The sequence below is a fragment of the Atractosteus spatula genome, chromosome 11 (assembly GCF_055471065.1).
Source record: "Atractosteus spatula isolate fAtrSpa1 chromosome 11, fAtrSpa1.hap1, whole genome shotgun sequence".
NCBI lineage: Eukaryota > Metazoa > Chordata > Actinopteri > Semionotiformes > Lepisosteidae > Atractosteus > Atractosteus spatula.
In genome coordinates, this window is record NC_142716.1 from 998,014 (window position 1) to 1,023,048 (window position 25,035).

Genomic DNA, 25,035 nt, shown 5'->3' on the forward strand with positions numbered 1-25,035 from the left:
CCACCAAACTATGACCTCTCCTCACTACTTCCTGTACTCCTACACCACTACATACACCACACGTCCGACAACTGAATGTAAGCCAAACTTGAACTTAAAACTGTACTTGATTGAGTTGTGCTATTTGATAAGCGCAGTATTATTTTGCACTGTTTGCTCTGTTTTGTGTACTTCTGCAGTTTTTAACAGATATGGGTACTGTCCCACTGGTACCATACTTGTTGTTTACACTGTTATTGTTATTGTATTTACTGTCTATTGTCTTACTTGCTGTTCTATATATATACTGCACCTGAGAGACTAATAAGAAACACTTTTCATTATACTATGCACCTGTGTAAGTATAATAACAAATAAAGGTGAATTGAATTGAATTAAAACAATTAGCTGAAAGCACCCAGTTTTACACTTCTTTTTTTTTCAGTTTTACTGGGGTGCATTATTAATCGCATCAGGACACACCTCTCCAGGCTTGCAAATTCTGGGTGGGAATAGATACATCCAAATCCCTAATGGAGAAACAATTGTTACTACTAGGAATTTCTACCGGTTATTATTATCCTATCGTATAAATAGTAAAAGGAAAGAGAAAACAGCCTCTTCTGTTTCAGAGTTGTCACAAGTATGACGTCTGATACCCACCCCCCCAGAGCAGCCAGAAGCGCCTTGCCCACACCTTGGGGAGACGGGCAGGAGTCGGGGTTCACGGTCATGTGACGGACCTGGGGGGCTGGCAGGACTGAGCAGGGCGCCGAGCTGAGGAAAACCGCCGGCTCTGCCCCAGTCCTCACTCCAGCAACCCACAACACAGGAGAAAAAACAAAACTACGCACAGTTTATACTCAGAGAAGCACCCCCCCGTCCCGTCAAGTCCCGCACACACACACACCTCCCCCCACCCCCCGCAAAAAAAGGGCAGCAGAATTATGGAGATTCCCGTTTTTCCAGGCTGATGTTGTCCTGCTGGGACAAAAGCCCGCTGGGGCTCGAATGGTTTTGAATTTTAAGCCCCTTAGAGATAAAGAGGAAGGCAGCACGGGAAAGGCAGGCGGACGGGCGGGCAGGCAGGCAGGCGAGAAGTTGTGTAGCCCGACTTGTTTGTGTGTGTGTGACTCACCTCCCTTCTCCGCCGAGTTTGAGGCAAAGTTGGAAGCCAAGATGGCGGCCGATTCGGTGCAGGTAAGAAAACTTAGCAACTGTTGCACTTGAATTTCCATGCCCCCCGGAGCCGATCGGGCGCAGCCGGGATCGCCGCTCGCCTCCGCTCCCCGTCCCGCCGGAACGGGCGGCCGGGCCGGCGGAAGGTTGTTCTCCGGACGATCAATTTCGGGATGAGTTTTCCTCTTTTCTTCCCCCCCTCATCCTCCTCCTCCTCTTCCCAGAGGGTTGCCTGGGAAGTAGGGATTGAGGCCTGGAAAATAATTAAACAAGATCCCAACTGTTGCATCCCGTACGCGGGGGCTCCGCGGAGCGGCGGCGGGGCTTTTCCTCGCCGGTTGCGCCCCGGTTGGCGGAGCGGGGAGCCGCGGCGTGTCTGAGCCGGCGGTCCTGCCGTCTCCGGAGGGGATGGATCGGGACGGGGCGAAGCATTAGTCGCCGGATAAACAGCATCTCCGCGTCCGCCGTGTCCCTCTTGTTCCTGCGGCGAGAAACCGTGCAGACCAGCCGACTTTAAAATAAACACACATATTTGTAACGCATTGGAGAAGCCGGGAGACGTTTACATTAGCTGAGGGAGGGGGAGCTTTTTAAAATGGGTCGGTTTCTTTTCGGGAACTAGCTTGAGACGGAGGGTAAAGACATGTCGATACTGTCTGGATTTGGAAGTGGTTTCAGTTCCTGCTGTCGGACCCAGTAAGCGGAAAGTGGGGTGTCCGGGCGCAGGGCTCTGGCCGACCCGACCCATCCAAGATGTCACCCCGGACCTCTTACCGGCAGAACCCTGCGGGTGGGTCGGTACCCCAGAAATTCACCCTCTCGGTGGTGTTTCTCGGGGCGGGTTTACAACCTACTTTAGGAGGGAAAGCTCCAAATTATAATGGTTAACAAAAGTAAAATGAGGGGTGGGGAATGTGTTAAATCTTCGGGCTGGGTATAGCGGGGCACCGGTCTTTAAATAGAAATGGGACTTCCTGCAACTTCAGTCGATTAGGGAGTTTAGTGATACAATCGGAGGAGCGGGTCCTTCCCAGCCTGGGGCAGCACGTGAGGTGTTGGGGATCCCAGCGGGAGGCCCACTGTAGCATCCGTGCCCTAACGAATCTTGTTACTTTAATAAAAGAATCCCAAGTCTTTTCCGATGCAACAAGCACGAGTGATATATCTTAATGTTCTAGCGCAAAGCAAATTATAATTATGCTTCGTGACTAAATCTCTGGTTAATCTGTGCAAAATATAAAATTAAATTATAGGTTTCTGTGTACGACAGCGTCTTCCTTTTATGTGTTCTGCCGTGTTACACAGACTTTATCTCTGATGTGAGTATGTGCGCTTGAGAGGTTTGTGATGTTATTAGACCCCGTTCTGCGGAAATTAGAGATCTCGGTAACGGCTTCTGCGTTATTAGCCGAGTGAGTCAGGGTTTTGGATCAAAGGAAGGAGGAAACTTAGTTTGCTGAATGTAGAACAAAACTATCTGATCTCCGATTCAGCTCAGCAGAGAAACAGTAATGATGCACTAATTGCAGCAGCTGAAACGTTTCTCATGTCGCTGTGTTTTTGGGTTTGGCCGTGTAGCACACATTTTGCACTGTTTTATCTGACGCTCCTATTAAAATAAAGCAAAGACTTATCAAAAGAAATCTGCTGTGTGCCCCGGGGGCGTGACGGAGGGGTAGCGCGATCAGCAATGCCAGAACCAAAGTTGCTTGTTTCGGGTTTGTAGGTGATGTTTAATGATCTGTCTGATCGCTGGTCTTCAGAGTCTTTTCTCATTCAGGGAGCGTCCGGCCCAAGGGATTGAAGTTAAGAACCTACAGCACATAATTCAAATTTTAAAGAACCCGCTTCTTGAAGAAGAAAGAGGCGCACAGTAAAACATCTTTGGGGTGTGGGCAGGTGGCTGCCACAGTCCGCGCTGACGTTATTTATGGACAGCCTCCATCTTGTCTGTGACCTGTGGGGGTCATCTCGCCCTTTAGCTGATGGATCCAAGGGTCTTATCTAGTTGTTTCTTGGAAGCAGCCCGGATATCATTTTTCCACAACCACAGTAGCTTGGTCCACACTCCCACAGCCCCTTATGTAAAGAAATACCTCCTGTTCTCGGTTTTGAAAGCTCTTCCACGCGTGCAACCTCGGGTCACGTTTCCCTGTTCCTCCTGGAAGCCGATGTCTCAGCTGCTATGTGAACTGGTCTGCAGCACCTGCTGCCTGAAGGAAACTGGCCTGTGCTGGCGGTCGTGGAGTAGAGGAGGGGAGTGTTTTACAAGATGGCTGTGCTTTTGCTGAAATGTACATTATGCACTAGTTTAGTTATCTCACTAAAGTACCAGGGTCTTGTAGGAAGGAGCCATTTGGAGTTTCATCTCGGTCCCAGAGCGCTGTCCTGCAGGAGTCATTGGGAAGATGAGGGTTTGGGCAAGCGGCTCTTCAGGTCCAAGCTGTTCCTCTATGGTACAGCGGTTCAAGCAGCGCTCTTCCTCTCACGCGAGCTGTAGTGGCTTAAGGACACCAGAGGACCGCCTGGGATGGAGCAGAAGTGCCTGTTGATGGAACAGTCAGGCCTAGATCATATCGGAAACCATGTTAACTCAGTCTATTAAAAACATTCGCTCACTGTGAAGAGGGGAGGGAAAGTCTTGGCATGTTAAATCATTGAGCTTTATGCACTGCTTTTAATCCGTGCTTAATTTTGAGAAAGTACTCAAAGGTTTTTATGGTCATGCACCCCGGCATCCACTGCACGGATCCAGTTTTATTAAAGCTGTCTTGTTGGAGGAATTAAATAAGTGTTTCCACGCTGCAGCCTGCCTGTCTGACTTCAACAGTCCGAATGTGAACAGTTTCTCTTTTTCCTGCCTTAGCTGCTGGTCATTGGTTTACAGTTCATTAGCTTTTCTCTTGAATGGTCTGTGAGTGAGCTGGTGTGTGTAAATAGAAAGCTTCTCTTTTGCAGACGGCGGTGTGGAATTAGGCTGGCCGTGACGTGTGTTACAGAGCCTGTGAGTTGTTCTGCGCTGTCTAGAGCACAGTGCTGGGGCTCTGAATCGGCAGTACCAGTGCTCTGACAGTTACAGTATTGCGCAGATTTTTAGTGATCCATCAAAATAGAAGATTGTGCAGACTGACAGTTTGGCTGCTTCTCTTCTTCAGACTACATGTCCCAGAGTGTCCTCTGTTCTTTTCACCTGTACAGCACTTGTTTTTTTCTTTGTTTTCAGTGGTTTCTTGTGAAGACTTCTTAAAGAGCCTGGTTTCTTGGTTTATAATCCTACAAAAGCAGTTTGCCAATATCAGAGTTAGGTAGAGAACATGTTGGTGTCGGTGCACTTTCCTCTTGTGTGGAGTGGCAGTCTTCAGCCACTCCTGACCTTTTCTCCCAGTCAGGAGAATTGAAGAGGGGATCAGCGTGACCGGTGGTACTCTGTAATTAAAGTGGCCTATCTGATTCACATCGGAGCACTACTGCATAACAACCAGCACCTTAATTCTTATATTGATTCTGCTATCTATGAGCTACTAAAAATCGTAGGCTTTCGGCAGCTCATTTTTCTGTGTGGAGTGGAATTGCAGTGTACTAGACTAAAGTGTCTCTTTGAGGAGCTGTTTTCATTAGGCGGAGATGCACAGCAAACAGCCTCTTCACCTCTTTTTTAATTGCTGGGCAGCCTAATCCCTTTGCTAGCTGGCACATCAGACCTGTGTTGGTGCTGCTTCTGATTGGAGGCCTTGATGAAAATTACTGTCCGGAGTCTTTTCTAGTCGTGTTGTGTGGATCGTTGTGATGCGGTGACCTTTACTGTCCATTCCATCCCTTGACCCGTGTAGAAAATCGTACATTTAGGTGAAAATAAAACAAAGCAGCATAAGCATGTTTATCAGACCGTTAAAAGTGGTTAGGAGTCACTTTAGCATTGTTGTTGTGATTTGGTTTTGTGTGTCGAACCAGCCGGGATGTTTTCAGTTGCACAGGTGTGATGTGGAAGTCAGGGTGTTTACAAACACATTGAGCAGATACAGGGCAGAAAGCGAGCATCTTGTGTATAAATCACTGCAGCTTCCCTTCCTTCTCCGGGTCTGGGGTGTAAACACTTCAGAGCCGTCTGGCTCCTCGTCTTCCACTGATTTCAGATGGGCTGTTTGAAGTTCTGGTTCACTGATGTTCCAGCTGCCCGGGGTGTGTGTGGTGTGTCCGGTTTCTGTCAGATAGTTATCACTTGCAGCAAGGAAAGAAAATTATGCAGTGTAATCATGGAGGATTGAAGCTTTTAGTATATTGACGAAGTTTGAGTGCAGTCTGCTTTGTTAGTGATCACAGACAACTTTGACGGTTTGGAAACAACAACAAATTAGTGTGCAGTCATTTGATGAAGAAACAGTAATGCTGCAATACCTGGCAGTTTTCTCATTAGAGGTATACTCCAAAGTTGCTAATAAGCAAGGGGAAGTTTTTTTTGCCTTTTTTCTACATTGCTATTTACAACGGTCTACGGTGCGAACTACACTACAGACAAGGCACTGACAAGACAATGCTATAGACAGTGTAGACATAGACATTCTACAGGGTACAGGGCACATAGTGCAATTTACTTTACAGGATTGTGCAAAGAATACATCAGACAGTGTGCCTGACATCAGGCAAAAAAAGAGCTACGTTTCCAGATTTGGAGTAGGTGCAATTGGTACCAGGGTGTTGAGGAGCCTGACAGCCCTTGGAAAAAAGCTGTTATGGAGTTTGGTGGAGACTCCATAGACAGACTCCACAGACTGTTTCCCTGCAGTTCCAGGATCAGGCAGTGTCTTATCATTCATGTAAAAACGTCACAGTTATCACTGTGAGCAGGACTGTGGGACAGCAGCTTATCTTACTGGTCATAAGTTTAGAATCTCTGGGATCCCCTGAGTGGCACCCCAGATGCCACTCCGTGTGGGTTGCTAATTTTTCTAAGGCTCACTGTAGCTCTGAAAATGTCCTTACAGTGTTTTGGTCAGCGAAGGGTTCTCAGGGCTGCTCCTGGTGTTGATATTAGCTGAGAAGACCTAATGATAGGATGAATTTGACCTCTGCAATAGTTCCTCAATGTGCAGGGGGTTGACTTTGAAGTGTTATGTTTTTCATGGCTTAAGATCCCCCAACTTCTGAATAGAACAGCTTGCAAAGGTTTGAGTCAAGCAGTGTGTTGAATCTCAAGAGCTTATTTGAAACAAGTACCAGCTGGTGTGGGGGTGTCCAAAACATGATGGGGGAACCCTTGGATTAGTATTTATTTTTTGTATCCTAGTCCATTTCATATATATGTCAAAGTGTATTTAGAATGCGATGGGTGGCTGTGAAATTAGCGGCCGTTTTTGTGTGTCAGTTGCTTGTTGAGGTATATTTTTAGCAAAGACTAAGTTGCAAAATTGGTTTGTTTCACGAGGAGCAGAGATTTTGCAGCTGTGATTGTACCAGCCAGCTCCATGCCGATCTTCATCTTACGAGCCCCTAGGCTTGATTCCTAGGTTGCAAAAGAGTAACCAGTTCAGTTCCTATTGCTAGAAGGTACTTTCTTGCCATCTTCTCCTGAAATGTAAAGCCCAGAAGACCATTGGGCTGCTCTTCTCTGTGTTGTTTACTTATTTCTGATGATGGTTCAGTCTCGGGGAATTTCTAAGGGATTACAGTGTGGTGTTCAGTCAGGTTACCGATTTCCTTCCCTTTTGTCTATAACACCCTGTAACATGCACCGGCTGTAGCTTTTTTCAGACTCTTAGGGTGTGTCTTGGAAGTTCTGAAAACTAAGCCCTCAACAGGCTCTGGAGTTTGTGGGTTGGTTTTTGGGGGGGCTGGTTTGCAAAGCTTGTGATCTCAGATTACCGACAGGTACCTAGACTTAATTGTAATGCGCAAGGAGTGAAGCTGTGAAAGGAAACTGATCCCTTCAGGAGGGATGCAGTCAGCAGAGCACCTTGGCTCATTACAGGTAGTTCGTTTCGCAAGGATCAGAGAGCAGGTTGAGCAGGTCTCCTCTGTGGGGCAGGGCCCTCTGGCCGGGGATGTGCTTCAAGCTCGTCAATCATGTGTGACGTTGGAGAGGAGGTTACAGGGTTAGGAAGTGGGTTGAGTTTATTAAAGAAAAGCAGGTTTCAGTCACATTGTAGACTGAGGGTTTAGATGAGGTGTCTCAAGCCATTTTCAGTTCTGCCGCAACTCAGTGACTTTAATTATTTGTGCACCAAACTGTAGGATTTAATTGTTTTAGAGGATTTACCCTGTTTTTTTCCCTCAGTTATCAGGAGACATTTCTAACAGTAGGTTAAGAGCTCTGTCACATGGGAATGTTATAGACTGCATGCTAAGGAACAGCAAAAGCAAAAACTGCATATCCTTCTTCCTGTGACTGTTATCCGGCTACAGAGGATTACATGTTTACATGCCCATATTAGGACTGATCTAGGATAAACCAGCGTGGGGCTCAGAGTGGACTCTGGAAGTCGCCAGATTGAGCCTTCGGCCGCAAGTGCTCTTCGGGGAGTTTTCACCATAAAGAAAGAAAATCTTGTTCTGCATTCAGTTTAATAACACTTTTCTTACCTAGAGTGTGTTGCATTGTTTTTTTATACTCAAGACCTCCATGAACTACTGAAATATTTTGATTTCTCTTTTGCTGCTTTGTTTAAATGCTTTTTTTAGTGACCGATAACCTTCAATAACAAGGCACTCAGAACACTTCAGTCTGAAATCAGTTTTTTTCAAGACAACATGTTGAAAAATTGTATTTAATTGAGCTGACATGCGTATCACTCTCTGTGTCTTACAATTCCAGTGCCTGGATTTATTTGACTCTGTCTGAGTGACTTTGCCTGCACCCTCATAGAGCAGGAACACATTTTGCTTTCAAAACAGTGTAAGTCAGCAGACTTTGCTGGGGATTCAGTTTTTTTAAAAAACAATTTTTAGAAACTGCTTTTCAAATAGAAACTAAGTTATTCCCACAGGTGACCCTGCTCTCAACCGCAGCACGGGCAAGAGCTCGTGCCTCACGTCTGTGTAGCTGAAGACTGGGCTGGCTTGCAGGGAGCAGCTGCTGTACATGAAGTGAGGGTTTGCAGTTATTCAGAGCAAGAGGGCACAGTCCAGCCGGGATGAGTGCAGCAGCCGTTGGATGGTGTACAAGCAGAAATGAAGATTACAGCAGCTCTGTGCTGGTGCTGAAGTTTGTTCCTCATGCAGATCTCTTCCGGCATTGTTGTTGCGCTGTAGAATTTTTTCCCTCCCCCCTGCTGCAGTGTGGGCTCGCCTCCCGGCTGTGTCCCTGGCTGAGAGAGAGCTGGTGTCGCGGGTCGGAGCTGGAGCGGCAGGCCGGACTGGAAGCTGCTGTTGGGTCAGGGCTGGGAGTGCCGCTGTGGGGATGAGCTGTGTGCAGCCCAGGGGGCCGCCGGGCAGACTGGGTTCCTCCTCTCCGTGTTCCTCTATCCGACGGGCCGTTTGGCTTGGCGTGTTGTGTGGGGCCAGCGGGGAGGAGCTCGGGGGTCTGCTGGGGCCCCCAGTGAGAAGCAGTAGAAGCTCAAAGCGGAGGTTAACCCCAGGCAGGGGGGGCGATCTCTTCGGCCTGCGGAGGGCTCTGCTCCCGGAGAAGTGAGTGCTGCCGGGGGTCTGCTCCACGTCTGGAAAGGTCCGGAACCGTGGTCCTGGCTCGTAGGCGTCCTCTCCAGGCAGCAGCCTGGCACGCCGGGCAGTACTGCAGTACTGGGCCTGTGAGAAAGCCGTGAAGCTCTGCGGCGCCGCAGTGGAACACTGAACCGTGTGGTGGCACATTGTGACAGCCCCCAGCTCGGCCACCTGTTATCTCTGGTGGGAGTCCTTAAAGCAGCAGGGCGTCTGGCCGTGCCTGGTGTCTGAGCGAGTCTGCTTCCCCAGTGTTGCTGGGTGGAGTGGAGAGCTCTCTAATTCCCTCTAAGGAGGGAGGACCGAGGTCAGAGTTTAAAAGTGTTCCTGGCAGAGTTGAGTCATTTTGACAGCGTTCTCAAATGGAAAATGCTTTGGGGATTGAAAAGGTTTACTTTCGAGTTCTGACTGCCCGGTGAGGTGAGGGTGTTGGGTTTTTTTTTTACGATCTGGAGACTACTCCCATTAACTTTTGATTTAAAACGAGACAGTCTTTCAGTATGTGGGCTTTTAGGTAAAATGTTCCAGTCTGCAGGAAGCTGGAACGAGCTGAATTAAACAGTTGATTGTGTTTTTCAAAGTGAACACTCTCTAAGTATTATAGCTGGAAAGTGACCTCTGTTTTACCTGTGAGTCATTCTGCAGCAGGGCTTTCTGTCAGGCCATTCCCTGTCGGTACCTTGCACAGCGCTCGCGGTCTCTCGGGAAGCCAGTGGCCTTCGTTAGCAGGTATGTCAATAAGGGAGAGACGTGTTCAGCTGGCTTTGGTCTTTCTTCTTGCTCCTGCCTCTGCTAGGGACTTTCTGAGGGCCGTGCGTTAAACAGAGTGCTGTTCTGGGACAAGTGGATCTGGAACCATACATTCCTGAGCATTTTCCAAGTTTGGGTTTCAAACTGTAAAAAGTTCCCGGAGTGAAAGTGGAACAAACTGTCTAGTCCGTCAGCTCAGACTCACGGTATTCCTGCAGTGACAGGTAGGTCCGAACTGTGTTCTACACGCTGTGGATGGTTTACTTTCGTAAGGGGTGCGTTTCTTTACCTCATTTGATTAGTGATGGAGCCAGTAGACAGTGAATTGGATTCATGCACATCTTGTTGTCTGTCTTGACTGCTGGTCCTCGCGAGGGTCCGGGTCTGAGCTCAGTGTGGCTGTATCCACTCAGCAGCGGGGAGCCTATTCCTGCTCGGCTTCTTGGCAGTCCAGTGCAGGGGCAGGATGGGATACGTCCTGATGGGGGCTCCGGTCCATCGCAGGGTGTGAATTGTTTCGTTTTTTTTCTCACGCAGCTTGCATGAAAGTAGCTGAGCTTCTTCCACATACGGTTCTATAGCCTTTGTAAGAAACACACCATGTGAGAGAGTTAGCACACAAACAGCGCGAGTTAAAATGGCGACGCCTGTTTGCGTCCACGACTAACAGGAATATACTGTAACCCGAAAGGTTACAAATGAGAGGAGGCCTGTTAGAGAGGCTAAGTGTGTAATACCTGGACCTTATAGTACTGAAAATGCAGCCTTCAGCCATTTACGTAATCCCATCAGCTCTTTTTTGATCTTTCATAAATTACTGGGGTTCTTGGCAGTTCAAAGCAAAACACAATACTGACAGTGGTTGTTTCACTGAGTTAAGTGAAGAGGCTCTGCAGGCAGTGCTGAGCCCTGACCTGAATTCCCTCTGGCTGGGTGTCACTGACGCGGTCGTGATCGTGTCCGTGTGAGATCTGCGCTCACACTGCCTGACACCCGGAGCCCCCTGTGCCCCTGGTGCTGAGAGAGGGCTGCGCCGCATGGCCACACCCAGCCCACCTCCTGGTCTTGCACAGGAGCGCCTGCTGTGATCGCTCGCTGCCCTCTGGCCAGTGTGTCCAGACAGGTCCGCTGAGACAGGAGGGCTGACAGCGGCTCTGCTCTGTGGGCGTGGCCCTGACATTACGCAACACGTTCCCTCCCGCGCTTCTTTGTCCAACACAGCATGCAAAGCCATGAGGGTGGTGCAGTTCAGCAGGCAGGCTCCACAGGCGGCTGCTGTCTTTGGTGGAGTTTATTTTAAGGCCCTGCTTCCCCAAGAGTCAGATTAAGTGCTGTACACGCAAACACATTACTTGTCTCTGTCTGCATCAGCATGATCTCATCCAGAGTTAGGATAAGCAGGATTTGTCCTCTCCAAAGTGCTTATCGGCTATTCTGATGTGAGGGGGCGTTTGTAAACGGACAGAGGCTGTGAGGGTTTGATATTGATTTTTGCTTCTCGTGCAGTATGGGGCAGTTTGTGGAGGGGGCCTTCAGTTCCTTTCTGGATCATTGAGGTGTTTCTGGGAGGGAACACAGTGACGAGAGGAATTAGGAACATGCTTGGATTTATTTGTGCAGCCGAAGTTATGGTAAGAAACTGCTGGGCCTGTTTTCTTTCTCCTCTTTTTTTTTTTTTGCTGACTTGTGAAAGTTTGGATGTGGTTCCTGAAATGTGAAGTATTTTTAACTTTGTCAAAATGTTTTAGAAACAGTTTGAAGACTTTGCAGCAACAGTTGTGCCCTTTACTTACATGAGACTGAAAATAACTTTCAGTTCACTAGAATTGCCACCACGGTGTTTTTTTCCTATTTAAGAGGCTCGAGAATTGATGCCTCAGCAGGAGAGCAGGTTTTTGAGCAGTGGAGCTCCTTCAGAGCAGCTGTGTGAGGCTGTTGGGCTTCGCAGCACAAGTCCACCCCTCCCTGCTGATAGCCGAGCCGTTGCATGCCAAGAGCAGTGTGTGACGAGTGATAATGGATCGCCTGTTGCTAGCGAAGTGTTCTTTAAATGGCTTCTGTGTACGTGAATTAGGGTGAGTTAGGGGTATGTTGAATTTAACTGAAATCCACGTCTTTTAACAATCCCGTGGAAAGCGGAATTTGGTTTTGAAAAGTGCAGGCCTCTCAGCTTTTGCTAAAAAGTCCTCCCTGATACTGTCAGTGTGTTCTTCTGGGGTCTTTTGTAGATTCTGATATTTTCGTTTACATCGTTTGTTGTTTTGCCTTATAATAAAATGTTCAGGGATGTTGAGAGATGTTCTTTACCATTTTAGTATTTAACAGTGCATTCTGGTTCAGTAAAGTAGCAGAGCTATAAGTAGTCTACACTAAATGGCACTACTTTGTTAGTTTCTCAAACTATGACATTCTACGAAATGCAAATGTTTAAATCAAGGACACACATGTTCAAATTAATGGAATCCACATCTTGTTTCATTAGAGGTTAGTCAGCCTGTGTCATTAATGCTGTCAAGCTGCAGTGCATACTTCTTAACCTGCGGCTTATCGCCCACAGCATGTTGTGCTGTTTTAGAGGAGAAACGTCTTGCTCTCAGAAATGAGGCTTCTCAGTGTTGTCTTGAAATGCAGGCTGTTATAGCTGCAGTTTGTGTGTTTGAGGTCACATGCTGAGTCTTGCTGTGCACTACTTACTCAGCAGCATAGCTGAATACTGCTTCGGTAGTTTATCACATGATGCCCCGGGAGACTGCATGTTTATTCTTACATAAAGTTTATTTCCTAGTTTGTAGTCCATGTGTCATGCGCTGAAGGACTCTGCCCAGTCTTCATGATCATAAACCTAGAGGAATGCCCAAACGAATTTTGGAAATGTTATGATTTTGTGCCAGCGGCCACAAGGCCTCTCAGTGGTGAACTGTTTGAATCTTAGTAACTGTCACCTGCTGTATATCATCTCATAGTCCTGACCTGGGTTTTTTTGTTAGCATGTGTTCATTTCACTAATACCCCTGCATGCAAGAGGAGGCCGGAGGCAGGTGTTCAAGAGTCAGTAAGTTGCATGAATATGGCGAAGCGGAGGTGTTGCCCTTCATGTCTGACTGTAGCAGCAGTGCCTGGCCTCCGGTTTAACCTGTCTGACTCCTCCCCTGCAGGGCGACGCCAGGAGCCACCTCGTCTCGGAACGGCTCGGGCTGGGCCACAACCTGGACCTGTCCGACACCATGGTGCAGCAGAAGCTGGACGAGATCAAGGACCAGATCAAGAGGGAGATCCGCAAGGAGCTGAAGATCAAAGAGGGGGCGGAGAACCTCCGCAAGGTCACCACGGACAAGAAGAGCCTCGCCTATGTGGACAACATGCTGAAGAAGTCCAACAAGAAGGTGGAGGAGCTGCACCAGGAGCTGCAGGAGCTAAACGCCCACATCGTCGTGAAAGACCCAGAAGAACTGTTAGGTACGGTACTGCTGTCTGGGCCGTAGGAGCTCCACACGCCCTTAATAGTAGCATTACAGAGAAGCTGCATGACCCATGAGCCTCCATAATTCAATTTCCTCCTGTGGGCGAAGGGTTTTGGAAGCAGTCCTGTCGGAAGCAGGGCGGGAGGTTTATTTCTGGAGTCCCCAGGGGAGCACCCAGGAGCTCTCCTAGGCTCATGCTGACGCACCAGCCACAGGTGAATCACCCCTTTTGTAAAGCCCTGAATAACCAGTTCAGTCTCCTTCTGTTTTATTTAAACCTCCCGGGCGCTCTGAGGAACATGCATGTAGCTGGCACATCTCTTGTTTCAGCATCCGTGTGTCGGCCCAGTACCCTGCAGAGCTATTTTCCTTACCTTTTCACAGGCCAGCGTTCGGGAAGGCCAGAGGTTAGCTTTTGTAAGCTTTTAAAACGACAATGAAGTGAAAACATGCATCACAGTTTTAATGCTTAAAGCGCCGTTGTGGTTTGTATTGCAGAGTCAGTATCTGAAAATCCCACACGCTAATTAGACTCCAAGGGGATGTGTTAATGAGAGCTTGAGAGCTTTTATTAATTGCGCAGGGCAGCAGGGAGGAGCTGTGGTGAGGGCTCTTCTCTTCATTGGGATGGTTGTGGGTTCAAGCCACAGTAAGCGAAGTGCTTCGCCTCTGTTGATCCCTAAAATACCCAGCTGTATAAATGGGTGACAGTGTATCTGTCAAATAAAATTAGTTATGAGTAATGGCTAAACTGAATACCTGACCAGTATTCAGAAATAGGAGAAAGTCTGAGCTTTATGGGATTAATGAAAAGACACTGTGTGGAACAGGCCAAGCGCTGAAGTCATGACCCGAGAGGACAGCTTACGGTCCTCATTGCTGTTCGTTCAATAGTGCAGCTTGGGGTGTCTGTGTTCATTCGACTTCTGCGGTGATGGGGAGAGATTCGGACCTGTGCGTTTTGTGTGTTGGTGCAAGAGTGTGGCATTTCCAAAGGCACACGTGTGGTGGGAACTGCAGAATGTTTTTCTGCTGCAGGGCTAGACTGAGAACCAGACTGAGAGAGGTGTTATATTTAATGAAAGCAGACAAAGATTGTTCTGCATGTGTTATTTAATGAGCCATGCGTGTGTTCTCGGCACGGCTGCCCGTCTGTAGCCATATATAAATGCAGCGCAAGGTAGCTATTTTCAGCAATTTTCCCAGAGCGAGACTGGGATTAAGGCAGGAAGTAGCTCTAAGTCATGAGGCACAGCTTGTTGATAGAGTTCCTGTGTGGCCGTTGTGGGAGAGAGACAGCTCTGAACTCTCCCTCCAGGCACGTCGTCCTGCTTGCAGTTGCGAAGGTTTACTGCATTTTTGCTGTTTTTTTTTCTACTGTATTTTAAAGCACAAGCATATGGGAAAACTAGGGTTCTGCTGTATTGAACGGGAGAGAATTAACACTCATTGCATTGTGTATTCACACTGAACAGGGGCAGCTGTAATGCCAATAATAAAAAAGGGACTTAATTTGTCCTCCTCAAATAACTCCCTGTTTTCTGGAAATATTTCCAGACGTTAGGTTTGGAAAATGTATCATTACCTTTGTGTGTACTTAAGTGCTGCTACTGTATCTTGTTACTAAAACGAAGAAATCAAACTTTGTATGTCACACCTTAATACCGCTGAAGGAACAGTGGAAATATAAAATTGAAGCCCAGTTCCATACACCGTGTCTTCTTGGCCTTCTGTTCTAGAACTACACTGAAATCCTCTTGACTGTTTATGGTAATGGAAACGTTGGGCTGTCTTGTGGATGTACTGCTTTCTCTTCACAACTGAAAATGCTGCGAAGCGCTTTCAGCGTGTTGCTTTGCCTTAAGCACAGATAAAGCCTGAGTTCTGCTCTGCTTCAGGGGCGTGCACACGCTATTCTGCTCAAGGGCACCGAGACCCTGGCGGTCATTGTTTTCATGGGAGATTGCCAGGTGGTGCAGGGCCTGTTGCAGTATCTACAACACTCCATTAAAACATGAAGATTCGATGGCCAAAAAGAGGAATTATAATGTATATTTTTTTCATTTTTATTTTTAAACTCGAATGCTTACTGAGTTAACAAGTATAGCTTGCAGCCTAGGCTTCTTTAAACAACTCCACGGTCTGTTTTTGTTTTCACTTAATCTGAAGTAATCTGAACGGGGTGAAGATTGCATCATTTATTGGTGATCTATGTTTAAATGATCTTTAAACTGCAGATTTCCCTTTCTATTTTAACACTGTGGCATGTGGCAGTTTTACTGCTTTTCAGAGACTGCAGGAGCCCTGTGGAGTCGTTTCCTTTACCTCGCTGGAGTGACTGGTACCTTGTTCTGACCTCACCAGGCAAATAGCGAGCTGCCAGGAGTTGTGATTGCGAAAGAGCCGTGTTGTCTGGGTTCAGTTCCTAGACTAGAAGGAGTCTGCCTATAGGGAGCCTTTGTTTGTTACAGATCTGACTTGGCTCTCTGGCTCTGCTGCAGGTCTTCATACGCTGACTGAGTCTGCTTTAGAATGCAGTACTTCGGCTTATGAAACCTCCTACAGATGTATCAGACTGGGGAGACACCTGCACAGTAACAGTCGCATCTGTAAAGCTCTACATATTTAACTCTTTTTTTTAAACATTGCTAATGCCTTCCTAATATTATAAAATGCAGATTAAGATACTTGATGCTTTTTTTACACCCAGTTAAGCATATGAATTGCCTTCAGTCCGTAGGTGCAGATGACTTTATATCCTACCGTCATGGACACCAAAGAGATTCAAAGAGATGGGGGCAGTTTGTCTGTGTATAAACATTTAACTCTGCCCCCTTTGCACCATAACGGATATAAAGTGTTTCTTACCATTGAGAATGGCTTCATACCGTTAACAACAGCATGTTTCTCCACATTGCATTCCTGCTAAGGACATTTGTAGACCCTTCAGTGTTCAGTGAAACGGAATCGCATTGAATTCTGGCACCATAGTGCTCTTCAGTAGTGCCTGAGTCATTGTTGACCTAAGGAATGTTTTAGGCACTGTAATGCAGCAAAAAGCCTTTTGCTTGTGCATGTTGATACTGGCCGTGTTAAAACCAGTCTAATTAGTTTGAAACACTCGGGAAACATGCAGGCTGTTGGATCCACCTGGAAGATCTACACACCATCTTGCCATTTTCAAAGTTCAGGTCAGGCAAGAAGAAGCACTATGGCTTTCTATAGATTGGACAAAACCCATTTCCTGATTCTTCCTCCATTGGAAACGTCTCAGCCTCCTTAATTGCCAGTTTGCGTTGTCAAGTCTCTCGTGCAGGGCCGCCGGTGCGTGGTCAGAATGTCACGTGCTGACCCTTGTGAACAGCTTGGGCAGCGCTAGATGTGCACATCTCACGAAGACAGTTTGTGGAGGTCGCCTGCCTCATTACTGTTTATCAGAGAGATTAGGCAAGTAGTTCAGGTGGGGAGCTGCGTCAGCGTGCATAGGCTGCAAAGGAACAAGTAATAGGTTTATTCCCAGCTGAAAAGATAAGAAAGACAACACAACTTTTCAGCTGTGGAGCCTTCTTCGGGTGTAGAGCTACCCTCTTGTTTATTTGCTTAGCTGACACCCTTAACCAGGGCAACATACTGTACGTGTGATACAGGTTTGAATAAAACAAGACGGTACAAGAGACTTCCTGACACAGCGTTGTTGAAACAATACCATTTTTAGTGAGTAGTTCCTGGACCTCTTGCAGGTGCTACAGAGCAAAGTGCTTCCAATGACACCAGGAGCAGCAGGTGCTGCAGGCTGCTTAGCCTGTGAGAAAGCAGAGCAGGCAGACACCTTACTGGCACCCTGCAGTCTGGAGAGAAGAACTGATTTCGCTTTCGTCCAGCAGACTGCAATGCTAACCCACTGCAGTCACAGTATAGTAAGCAGATGTACAGTATTTACTTCTCTGCCGGTGCATAATCATAAGTAGCTTACATTTTAAACTGTGTATATTAGAAAAGTACATACTGTACATTGCATAAGTGGTTTATATGAAAGATAAACCCCAGAAGCATAACTGTTGGGAGTGGTTTTGTAGTGATTATATCAGGAAGGACATTTTCTCAAAGAATCTGCTTGATTCAATTACATGGACCAAAGTCTGCAGCTCTGTTTCCTGGTGGGAGGTGTGTTGGTCTTTTCAGGGTGTGAAACAAAGTTGCTAACTCTTGTCCAGTGCCTTGCGGGACAATGGCTGCTCATCACTGCCATCAGTTATCCACCAGTAATCTCTCGGCCGCCCTGGGGGACGTGTGCTGCTCTGCCCCTGTCCATGACTCTCCGCGCCACCGGCCTTGTCCCCTGAGGACAGGAAGTCTGGACGAGCCAGCGTGCCCTCAGACACGCGTGGGTGTGTCGCTCCGTCTTGTAGGGGTCGCGTGAGAGAAACAAGAAGAAACGGGGTATTGTTCACATCTCTTAGTTTTGTGGAGCAACCAGAGTGTCGTGCTGCGAGACCAATCGAGGGGGAATCGCGTGTGGCTTGAGTTCACTTTGACGGACGTGAGAGACCAAAGAAGACCTCTGGGAGCGTCTGAGCGGCAGCTGTGTTTCAGTTCCTGCCGGGACTGGGCGACGGTGCTCTTCGAGGCCAGCTCAGAGCACACAGCGAAGTCCCTTCCATTTCGAATCCGAATACTAACTCTGCTCTGGTCTGCGGTGTGTGTGTGTGTGTGTGTGTGTGTGTGTGTGTGTGTGTGTGTGTGTGTGTGAGAGAGAGAGGAGGGGGTATATTTCTGTGATGGGAAAGGCTGAGGAGCACTGCTGGACAGTGCGCCACCCAGGGGTGTTTTTGGCGAGGGGATTGGTGTCGGGGGTGGTGAGCAGCTGAATCCAGAGCACGTCGCACTGTGGCGACCCAGCTGGCCACACGCTCGCTCCAGGAGCCGGCCTGGCAGGGGCAGGGAGCGCTCGTCTCCACGCCAGCGCTGATGTCATCCACTGGCGCTCCGCGCTGAAGCACGTCCAGGGAAGCAGGGGGGAGGCAGCTTCAGTTTTCTCAAGTTCACAGACTGTCCAAGACCTCAGTCCAGCTTAAAGAATTAAATTAGATTTTGATTTTATTACTTTAACACTCTATGAAAAAAAATCATAAAAGGAGAGCATCTTGTTAATGGTAAAAGTTAAGCACTTTGTGGAACTGCTGCAGCTACAGGAGTTGCACAACAAGAGCAGTACACACCAGCTGTGAGTGGAGCGAGTGCTTGTTTACTTCTTTGATAGCATGGAGGCTGATCTCCTCCTCTCACCTCATATTGCATGCGTAGGTGAAAGGCAGAGAGATTTTGAAATAAAGCATTTGCTTCTTATACATCTGTACCTTTAACAGTCCCTTAGAAAGCGATCTTTTACCCCAGGAGTGGTTCATGCTAGCCACTGGTGCTAAAAATAACACAAAAATCCCTGTCTGTAGATTGTGAAATGTAATGGAAGGCTTTGGTGTGAAAGTTCAGCAGGAGTGTAATGAGTATGGACAGCCCCCCGGAGGAGGTCTCTTTCGGGAATTTGAACAGCCAGCCCGGAGAATCCCTTTTTATTAAGAGCACACAGTCCGATCTGGTGTAATGATTTACAGAAACCATGGTAGTGTTTGTGTGTAGATAACCGTCAGATTATTTTTACGGAGTGAATGTTAAGTTCTGGGATCGCCTGATCCCGTTCTGCAGTGGCTGGAGGTGAAGAGGCTGGGAATCCCACTCCTGTTTGCCAGCAGCCAGGGAGTTCACACCCACTTCCCCATTTCAGTACCTGCTTGTGAAAAGCCAGGGAAATACGGGAGGTCTGTCAGGAGACAATCGTTTTTTCACTGACACGCAGTTCAGCCAGGAAGCATAAAATCAAACATACACAACTGCATTGGTTAGGGATCTGCATAGTGGGTTGAAAATGAGTTCACAATAAGTCAATATGGAAGTGCCGGGAGATAAATACTGCTGCACGTCTTTGTATTTTTTTTTTATACAGCCCTATGAAGAAGCTGTATTTTCAGCTGTATGAGCAATACTGGAGAATTACATTCAGTCCTGTTCTAAAGGAGTGTTTTGAATGAATGACCAGTACTGTTTTGTTTTCTGTCTCTGAGTGCATCGACACCGTGTGAAAGCGCAAACACTACTGAAAGTCCTCCGTCCATGGGTGAGGGACCTCCTCCACAGCCCTGTGGGACAAGAAACAATGCGCTTGTCTGCTGTACGAGACCCAAGGCGCAGTGGAATTAAATCATTTAAGTTTGATTAGTACCAGGTTGTTTAGGTACTACAAAGAAAGCAAGAAAAAAATGCTCAAACAGTAACTGATATATATATTCTATCTAAATAACGTGTCATGTGTTGAACGAATATTATGTACCATTGTTGTAAATTAAGGTGAATTTTTTAATTTTTAAAACTGGTCTTAAAAATGCAGCCTAATTTGAATGATACTGAACTGAAAATATAAATATATGAAATATTGTACTGTGTGCCTTTTGGCCTCACTAGTGTGTAGGATACTTTCTTTTTTAAAAAAAAGCATTACAGAAAATGCATACGCTTGAATTAAGAACTGGTTAATGGACAGGAAACAGATTACAGATAAGGGGTGAATGAATTGCTGTAATTAGCGGAGTACCTCAAAGATCTGTGTTAGGATTCTTCGTGCTTTTCTATCATTGAGTTAGATCTTAGTTCACAGTGCAGAAGGCTGTAGGACCTGAACCTCTTGAGTGTTGAACAAAAAAGACCATAGAGCAGCTGATGCCAGCTTTCAGGATCCTTACTGGTGTTGGAGAAGTGGACCTCTCCGACTCCAGGAGGGCTCCTGAGCTGCTCAGCCTCAGTTTCCCTGCATCTTGACTGAAGAGGTTTAAAACTCTAGATGTCTGAACGAATGGTCTGGGAGAGGGAGGTTTTAATCCCATTGCCGTTTGCTCTTGGCTCAGTGCGAGGCTGTTTACCGGAGGGGTGATACTGTGGTCCTTCCCAGAGCGGCAGGGACGTTCTCACCGAAGTGAGTCAACGGCCTGCTTTGTTATTCTTAGAAAAGGGCTGTGACAGGGCTTGCCTGTACAGGCCTCTCTCTGGCAGAGCAGTAACGGGGCATTCATTTTTAAGTCAAGACCATTGCGTAACAGTGCAGAACGTTTGTTCCTGTTTGTGGTATTAAAGTCTAAATTTGACAACACCTGAAATCCCAAGTCTGATTCACAGTATGTTAAAGTTCAGCATCGTGCACTGGCAGGTGGTGGTGAAGATCTAGAATTTGAATGCATAGCTTTGTGAACAGTCCTGTCTCTCATTTCACCATCTGAAGTTAGCAGTACCTGTTTATCTAGTATATCAGCAGTACTCCTTACTCACAGGATTCTTTCCCTTCTAATGAGGTCTAGTTTTGTTGAATCACAATTCACAAAAGTTAAGATTTTTAATCAAAATGTGAAATCACTTATGGAACACTTTTTAACTTATTGCACCCTTACATATGAAAGCTCCGGAAAGTAAATTGTTGATTGCTTTTGTATTCATTTTATTTGCTATAGCTAACCATATTTAGTTGAGGTGTGCGACATTGCTGTGACACGTCACACAAGATCACACTAGAATCTGGAAGGTCAGCTTCTACCGTCAGGCCACCTGTGGGTCTGAAAGCTCCAGAGGTCAAGGCTTGAGGTGGGTTAAACTGTCCATAAATCAGTTAACCTCCACCTGTTCCAGTGCACCTCGTGTTACAGCTCTCTACTCGATTCTTATCAAGTCTCTTATCTCCTTATGACTGCAAAGAGAACGTGGGAAACATTTCATTTGAATAATTTGTTTCCCCCAAGTAAAATTGCGCAACAATAAGAGTAACATCTGAGATGAAACACTTACATGCCCGTGAGAAAAGGTTCTTACAGTTTCCTCTTGGCGCTGCTTCCTGGGGATGTCTTGGCTGGTGTTTGTAGGGAGGCAGGATACTGTAAGTAAGTGAAATTGATGTCACAGCGCTACAGAACACCGTCGGGTTTGTATCTCTAACCCATTACCATACTCCTTGTGCAGGCCATGGGCTTGTTGGTGCAGAATTGTCGGATTTTAACAGCTGTTTTTTTTTGTTTTGTTTCAGATTGTCCCAGAACACCAGACACCCCCAACAGTGAAGTGCGCACATCAACAAACAGCAGCAGACTAGCGGCGCTGAAGAAGCAGAATGACATCGAGCTGAAAGTGAAACAGGGGGCCGAAAACATGATACTGATGTATTCAAATGGGTCTTCAAAGGTAACTCTCAGAAATGTCACTCTGCAGATTACTGGAATCGGTTTGCAGGGCCAATGACGCACCCGTTGTGCTGAGATGCACTTCTGTGGGTTAAATACTGATAATGATGTTTGAGAAAGACTTTGTGTTGTTTCTTCATGTAAACCAGAACCTAGATACAGTCTACAACAAGAGAAAGTCGGCCATGATCTCTATACTGTATACACCGATATGAGACAAGAATTGTTTTGTGTATTGTGCTGTTACTTCCTCAGTTTACTTTCACCTATGTTAGTATTTCCAGAATAGTTTCGTTATGACAATCAGCTGAGACTGATTTTCATGACAGAGACTTGGCGAGACTGCAAAACATTCATTATATCTGTTCAAAAGAGCCACCGAATAATTACAACACTGATGGCCAGTATGAACATTTACAAACAAACGATGATACTTTGTCCAGAACAGTTAAGGCAAATGTGAAACAGCAAATTGCAATGTTTCCAAAAGACTGTAGCCCTGAAACTATTTTTAACCCTTGGGAATCTTAAAAACAAAATTCTTTGATCTGACAACAGACCAATCAAAATGAAAACAGATGCTGAAGGAAACAGTATATGCAGGATGAAAAGTCAGACTTGAACATGTCCTAAGGTTTTTAGGCTGTTTTCAGAGGCATTTTCTACAGGATCTGTAAGCTGGGAAGAGTCCATCAGTACAGACAGTGGAGTTACTGTGTTAAGTCGCGGGCTGTTGCAGTATTGTTTGTATTTGCTTCTGGCTGTAAATAGCATGGAAACAGCGTTCTGCTGTGCTTGACGCGGCTGGTGTTGTCTGTCTCTCTCATCCCAGTGGACGCAGTCGCGGTATTCTCAGCAAGTGGAAGATCACAGGGTGCCTCTCGCGACAGAGACATAGGGCTCCGCTCAGCCCCTCTCTCTCCTCTCTCCTCTCTCCTCTCTCCTCTCTCCTGTGCTCTCTGTCCCTGCGTGTGTGTGTTGTGATTGTTACTCACGGGGATAGTCGCCTCAGACATTATCTAATGAGTTAGGCTTCTTTCTTGAGAATGGAGGGGCTTCCTTTGAGACAGCCAAAATGCAGAAATTTGGATTCGTTTTGCTACAGCAGCAGTTCATAGGAGTCTTCATACTGAGAATTTAACCCCCCATCCATTGAATTCATAGATCTAAAACTTCTGAGCTAATATTTGGTTAAGCCCCCTGCTTTCAGTCTTGTTGTAAGCCAGGAAGTAGGTGGGGTGTAATCTGTACATCATACAGTACATTGTGACTTTCAGAGCAGTCTAGTTGAACTTGTGGAAAGCTTTCCTGGAACATTTTCAAAGAAACGTTGTTGCTTCCAGATAAGTGCACACGTGACATCTCTGCAGCCCAAGTGTGTGGCGACTGCCTGTTGAGCTAGAGAACAATACAGTCATGCCTGTTCTTCTTGTTACGTCAGATTACATTATCATATTGTGTCATTTCTACAAGCATTGTAAATGAAATCATTTATGGAAAAACAGACTAAATTTGGGTGTTTCCTGATTGTCCATCAGAGTGGCAGTTCTTACTGTAATGCAGGAGGGCACATGAAGCTGTGATTGTTCTGTCCAGTCCTTTGACACTTAGGTGACAGTGCGGTAACATTTCTTTTAGTTCTTAACAGTTTTTTTATTCATAGTAGTTGAGTATTAAGAATCCTTTAGGTCTGAAGTATTTGTATTTGCACTAAACAAATGAAGTACGGTATGGTCCAGTCCAGACCTGACTTTTAGCTTCTCTGGAAAACCACAGCTGTAGCCACACTAGTACCACTGGGCAAAAAATAATCTCTCCCTGCTCATATTTCCTGGTTTGTGGGACCTGTTGTAAAAGCTAAGCTACTTAAACAGCACATTGTAATTAAGATGATATGGATTTATTCTGCTTCTGAAGCATTTCCTTCATTTCATTTAGAACTCTGTTTGCACTTGGAAAAGATTTGAACTTGCATAGTACTTTATGGTTTAAGTAAACAAGCTTATTATTTATCTGATGCCTGCAGTGAAAGCACCCGAGTGTTTCACTAATGCAATCCCAGTGTATGACCTTACTCAAGAGTACAGCAGCCCCCTACACAACCTGCCCGATGCCAGTTCAGAGACCGGCAAGATTTTCTGCACAAGCACGTTGTCAGCAGCTGGCTCCAGTTTCCCTTTTCCGCTTGTTCTGGGGAAGTGCAGTCGGTTACATCTGGAGAGTCCTTCTGTTTAAAACAATGCGTCCTTTCAGTTGTTTAAATATTGCTTTTTCGTTAACGTTTGCTTTTTTTTTTCTGCAGGACCGTAAACTGCTTGCAACCGCTCAACAAATGCTCCAAGACAGTAAGACTAAAATAGAGTTCATTAGGATGCAGATTCTCAAGGCCAGCCAGACCAGCGAAGTGAACTTCGAGAACAGCGACGGCCTTGGTGAGTCAGCTCTCCTGGGACGCTAATGTCAGGAAACAAGTCTTTCCACTGAAGCCCAGGTTGAATTAACATGGGAGCAGGGACTGTTGCTCCTCCCAGCCTTGATCCCTCTTGGTGTGTTTGGCGCTCCGGGAGCTGTGCTGGGACTGCGATTGTCCCCGTGAGACCAGGGATGTGCCAGTGCGGACATATTCTCGCCTTGATGAATCTGTGCTCTGTGGGATCAAAGGGCAAACAGCAGAGATCTTGCAAGGTGGCTTCCCAGCCAGCATTCTTGTGGGACTGTACCACACACTCGTCTCATCATCCCGGGAAGTTCAAGTGCGGTAGGCACTTGAGGGCCTGCGTCTGTGAAGGTTGGCCACAGGCCTGCCCTCCTGCCGCTGGGCGTGAAGTCAGGGCTCTGCCTGCGAGCTCGGTGCCGCCGGTCAGGGGGCGCAGACAGCAGAGCGGTATAGAGGGTGTGCTGCTGGGACGGGGGGAAGAAAGAGCGGTGTGGTTTAGGAAGAGCGCAGTTTAACGGGCCGTCCTGCTGTCCCCGCAGCCAAGCCCATCATCAGCCCGCTGGAGCTGCGGCTGGAGGAGCTGCGGCACCACCTGCGGATCGAGCACGCCGTGGCGGAGGGGGCCAAGAACGTCATGAAGCTGCTGGGCTCCGGCAAGCTCACGGAGAGGAAGGCCCACTCCGAAGTAACTGGCCGGCCACCATTCCCCCCCCCCAAAAAAAATAGTTGATAAGGCATGGCTTGTGTGTTGAAATAAAAAAAACTTACCTTTCCTTTTGCGTTTTCTTTTAATCTAGGCACAGGCGAGGTTTAACGAGTCAAGCCAGAAGCTGGACCTGTTAAAGTACTCGCTGGAGCAGAGGCTGAACGAGCTCCCGAAGAACCACCCCAAGAGCAGCCTCATAATGGAGGAACTGTCTTTGGTTGCATCTCCTGCGCTAAGTCCACGACAGAGTATCATTTCCACACAAAACCAGTACAGCACCGTGGCTAAACCTGCTGCGTTGACAGGTATAGACACCTCACGCCTGCAGCTGCAGTGTCATTTAAACAGAACGGAAGGTAGAAATCGGTCTATCGAAGACAGAAATGGGATTTTCCTGAAAATTATTAATGGTTTTGCTAGTACAATCTCTTCATCCCAGTCTTACATTAACATTTTTTATACATTGTCTGATGAAAATGAGAAAGCAGCCCAAGAAGGGGCTTGAATCTGTGTGTATCCAGTGTGAAGAATACTGTGAGCAGTGTCAGCTTGCATCCAGTATCCGGTACCGTATCGCTGCCAAGCCTGCACACAGGGCAA

At 46.9% G+C, this 25,035-nt stretch overlaps 1 protein-coding gene across 3 annotated transcripts in view; it reads left to right on the plus strand.

The window, feature by feature from the left end:
- Nucleotides 1-912: 912 nt before the first annotated feature.
- The window catches only part of LOC148823264 (serine/threonine-protein kinase N2-like), a 35,565-nt gene continuing 11,442 nt past the window's right edge, over nucleotides 913-25,035 (plus strand). Inside the window, exons 1-6 of one of the 3 annotated variants that reach the window (XM_088927878.1) lie at nucleotides 913-1,179; nucleotides 12,714-13,014; nucleotides 21,139-21,293; nucleotides 23,595-23,724; nucleotides 24,269-24,414; nucleotides 24,527-24,740. In XM_088927878.1, coding sequence (XP_088784004.1) covers nucleotides 991-1,179; nucleotides 12,714-13,014; nucleotides 21,139-21,293; nucleotides 23,595-23,724; nucleotides 24,269-24,414; nucleotides 24,527-24,740 — 1,135 coding nt within the window. In that variant the 5' untranslated portion in view covers nucleotides 913-990. Of the gene's footprint in view, nucleotides 1,180-11,074; nucleotides 11,190-12,713; nucleotides 13,015-21,138; nucleotides 21,294-23,594; nucleotides 23,725-24,268; nucleotides 24,415-24,526; nucleotides 24,741-25,035 lie in introns of those variants that run through there. The other 2 variants (XM_088927880.1, XM_088927879.1) reach the window with 2 other exon arrangements.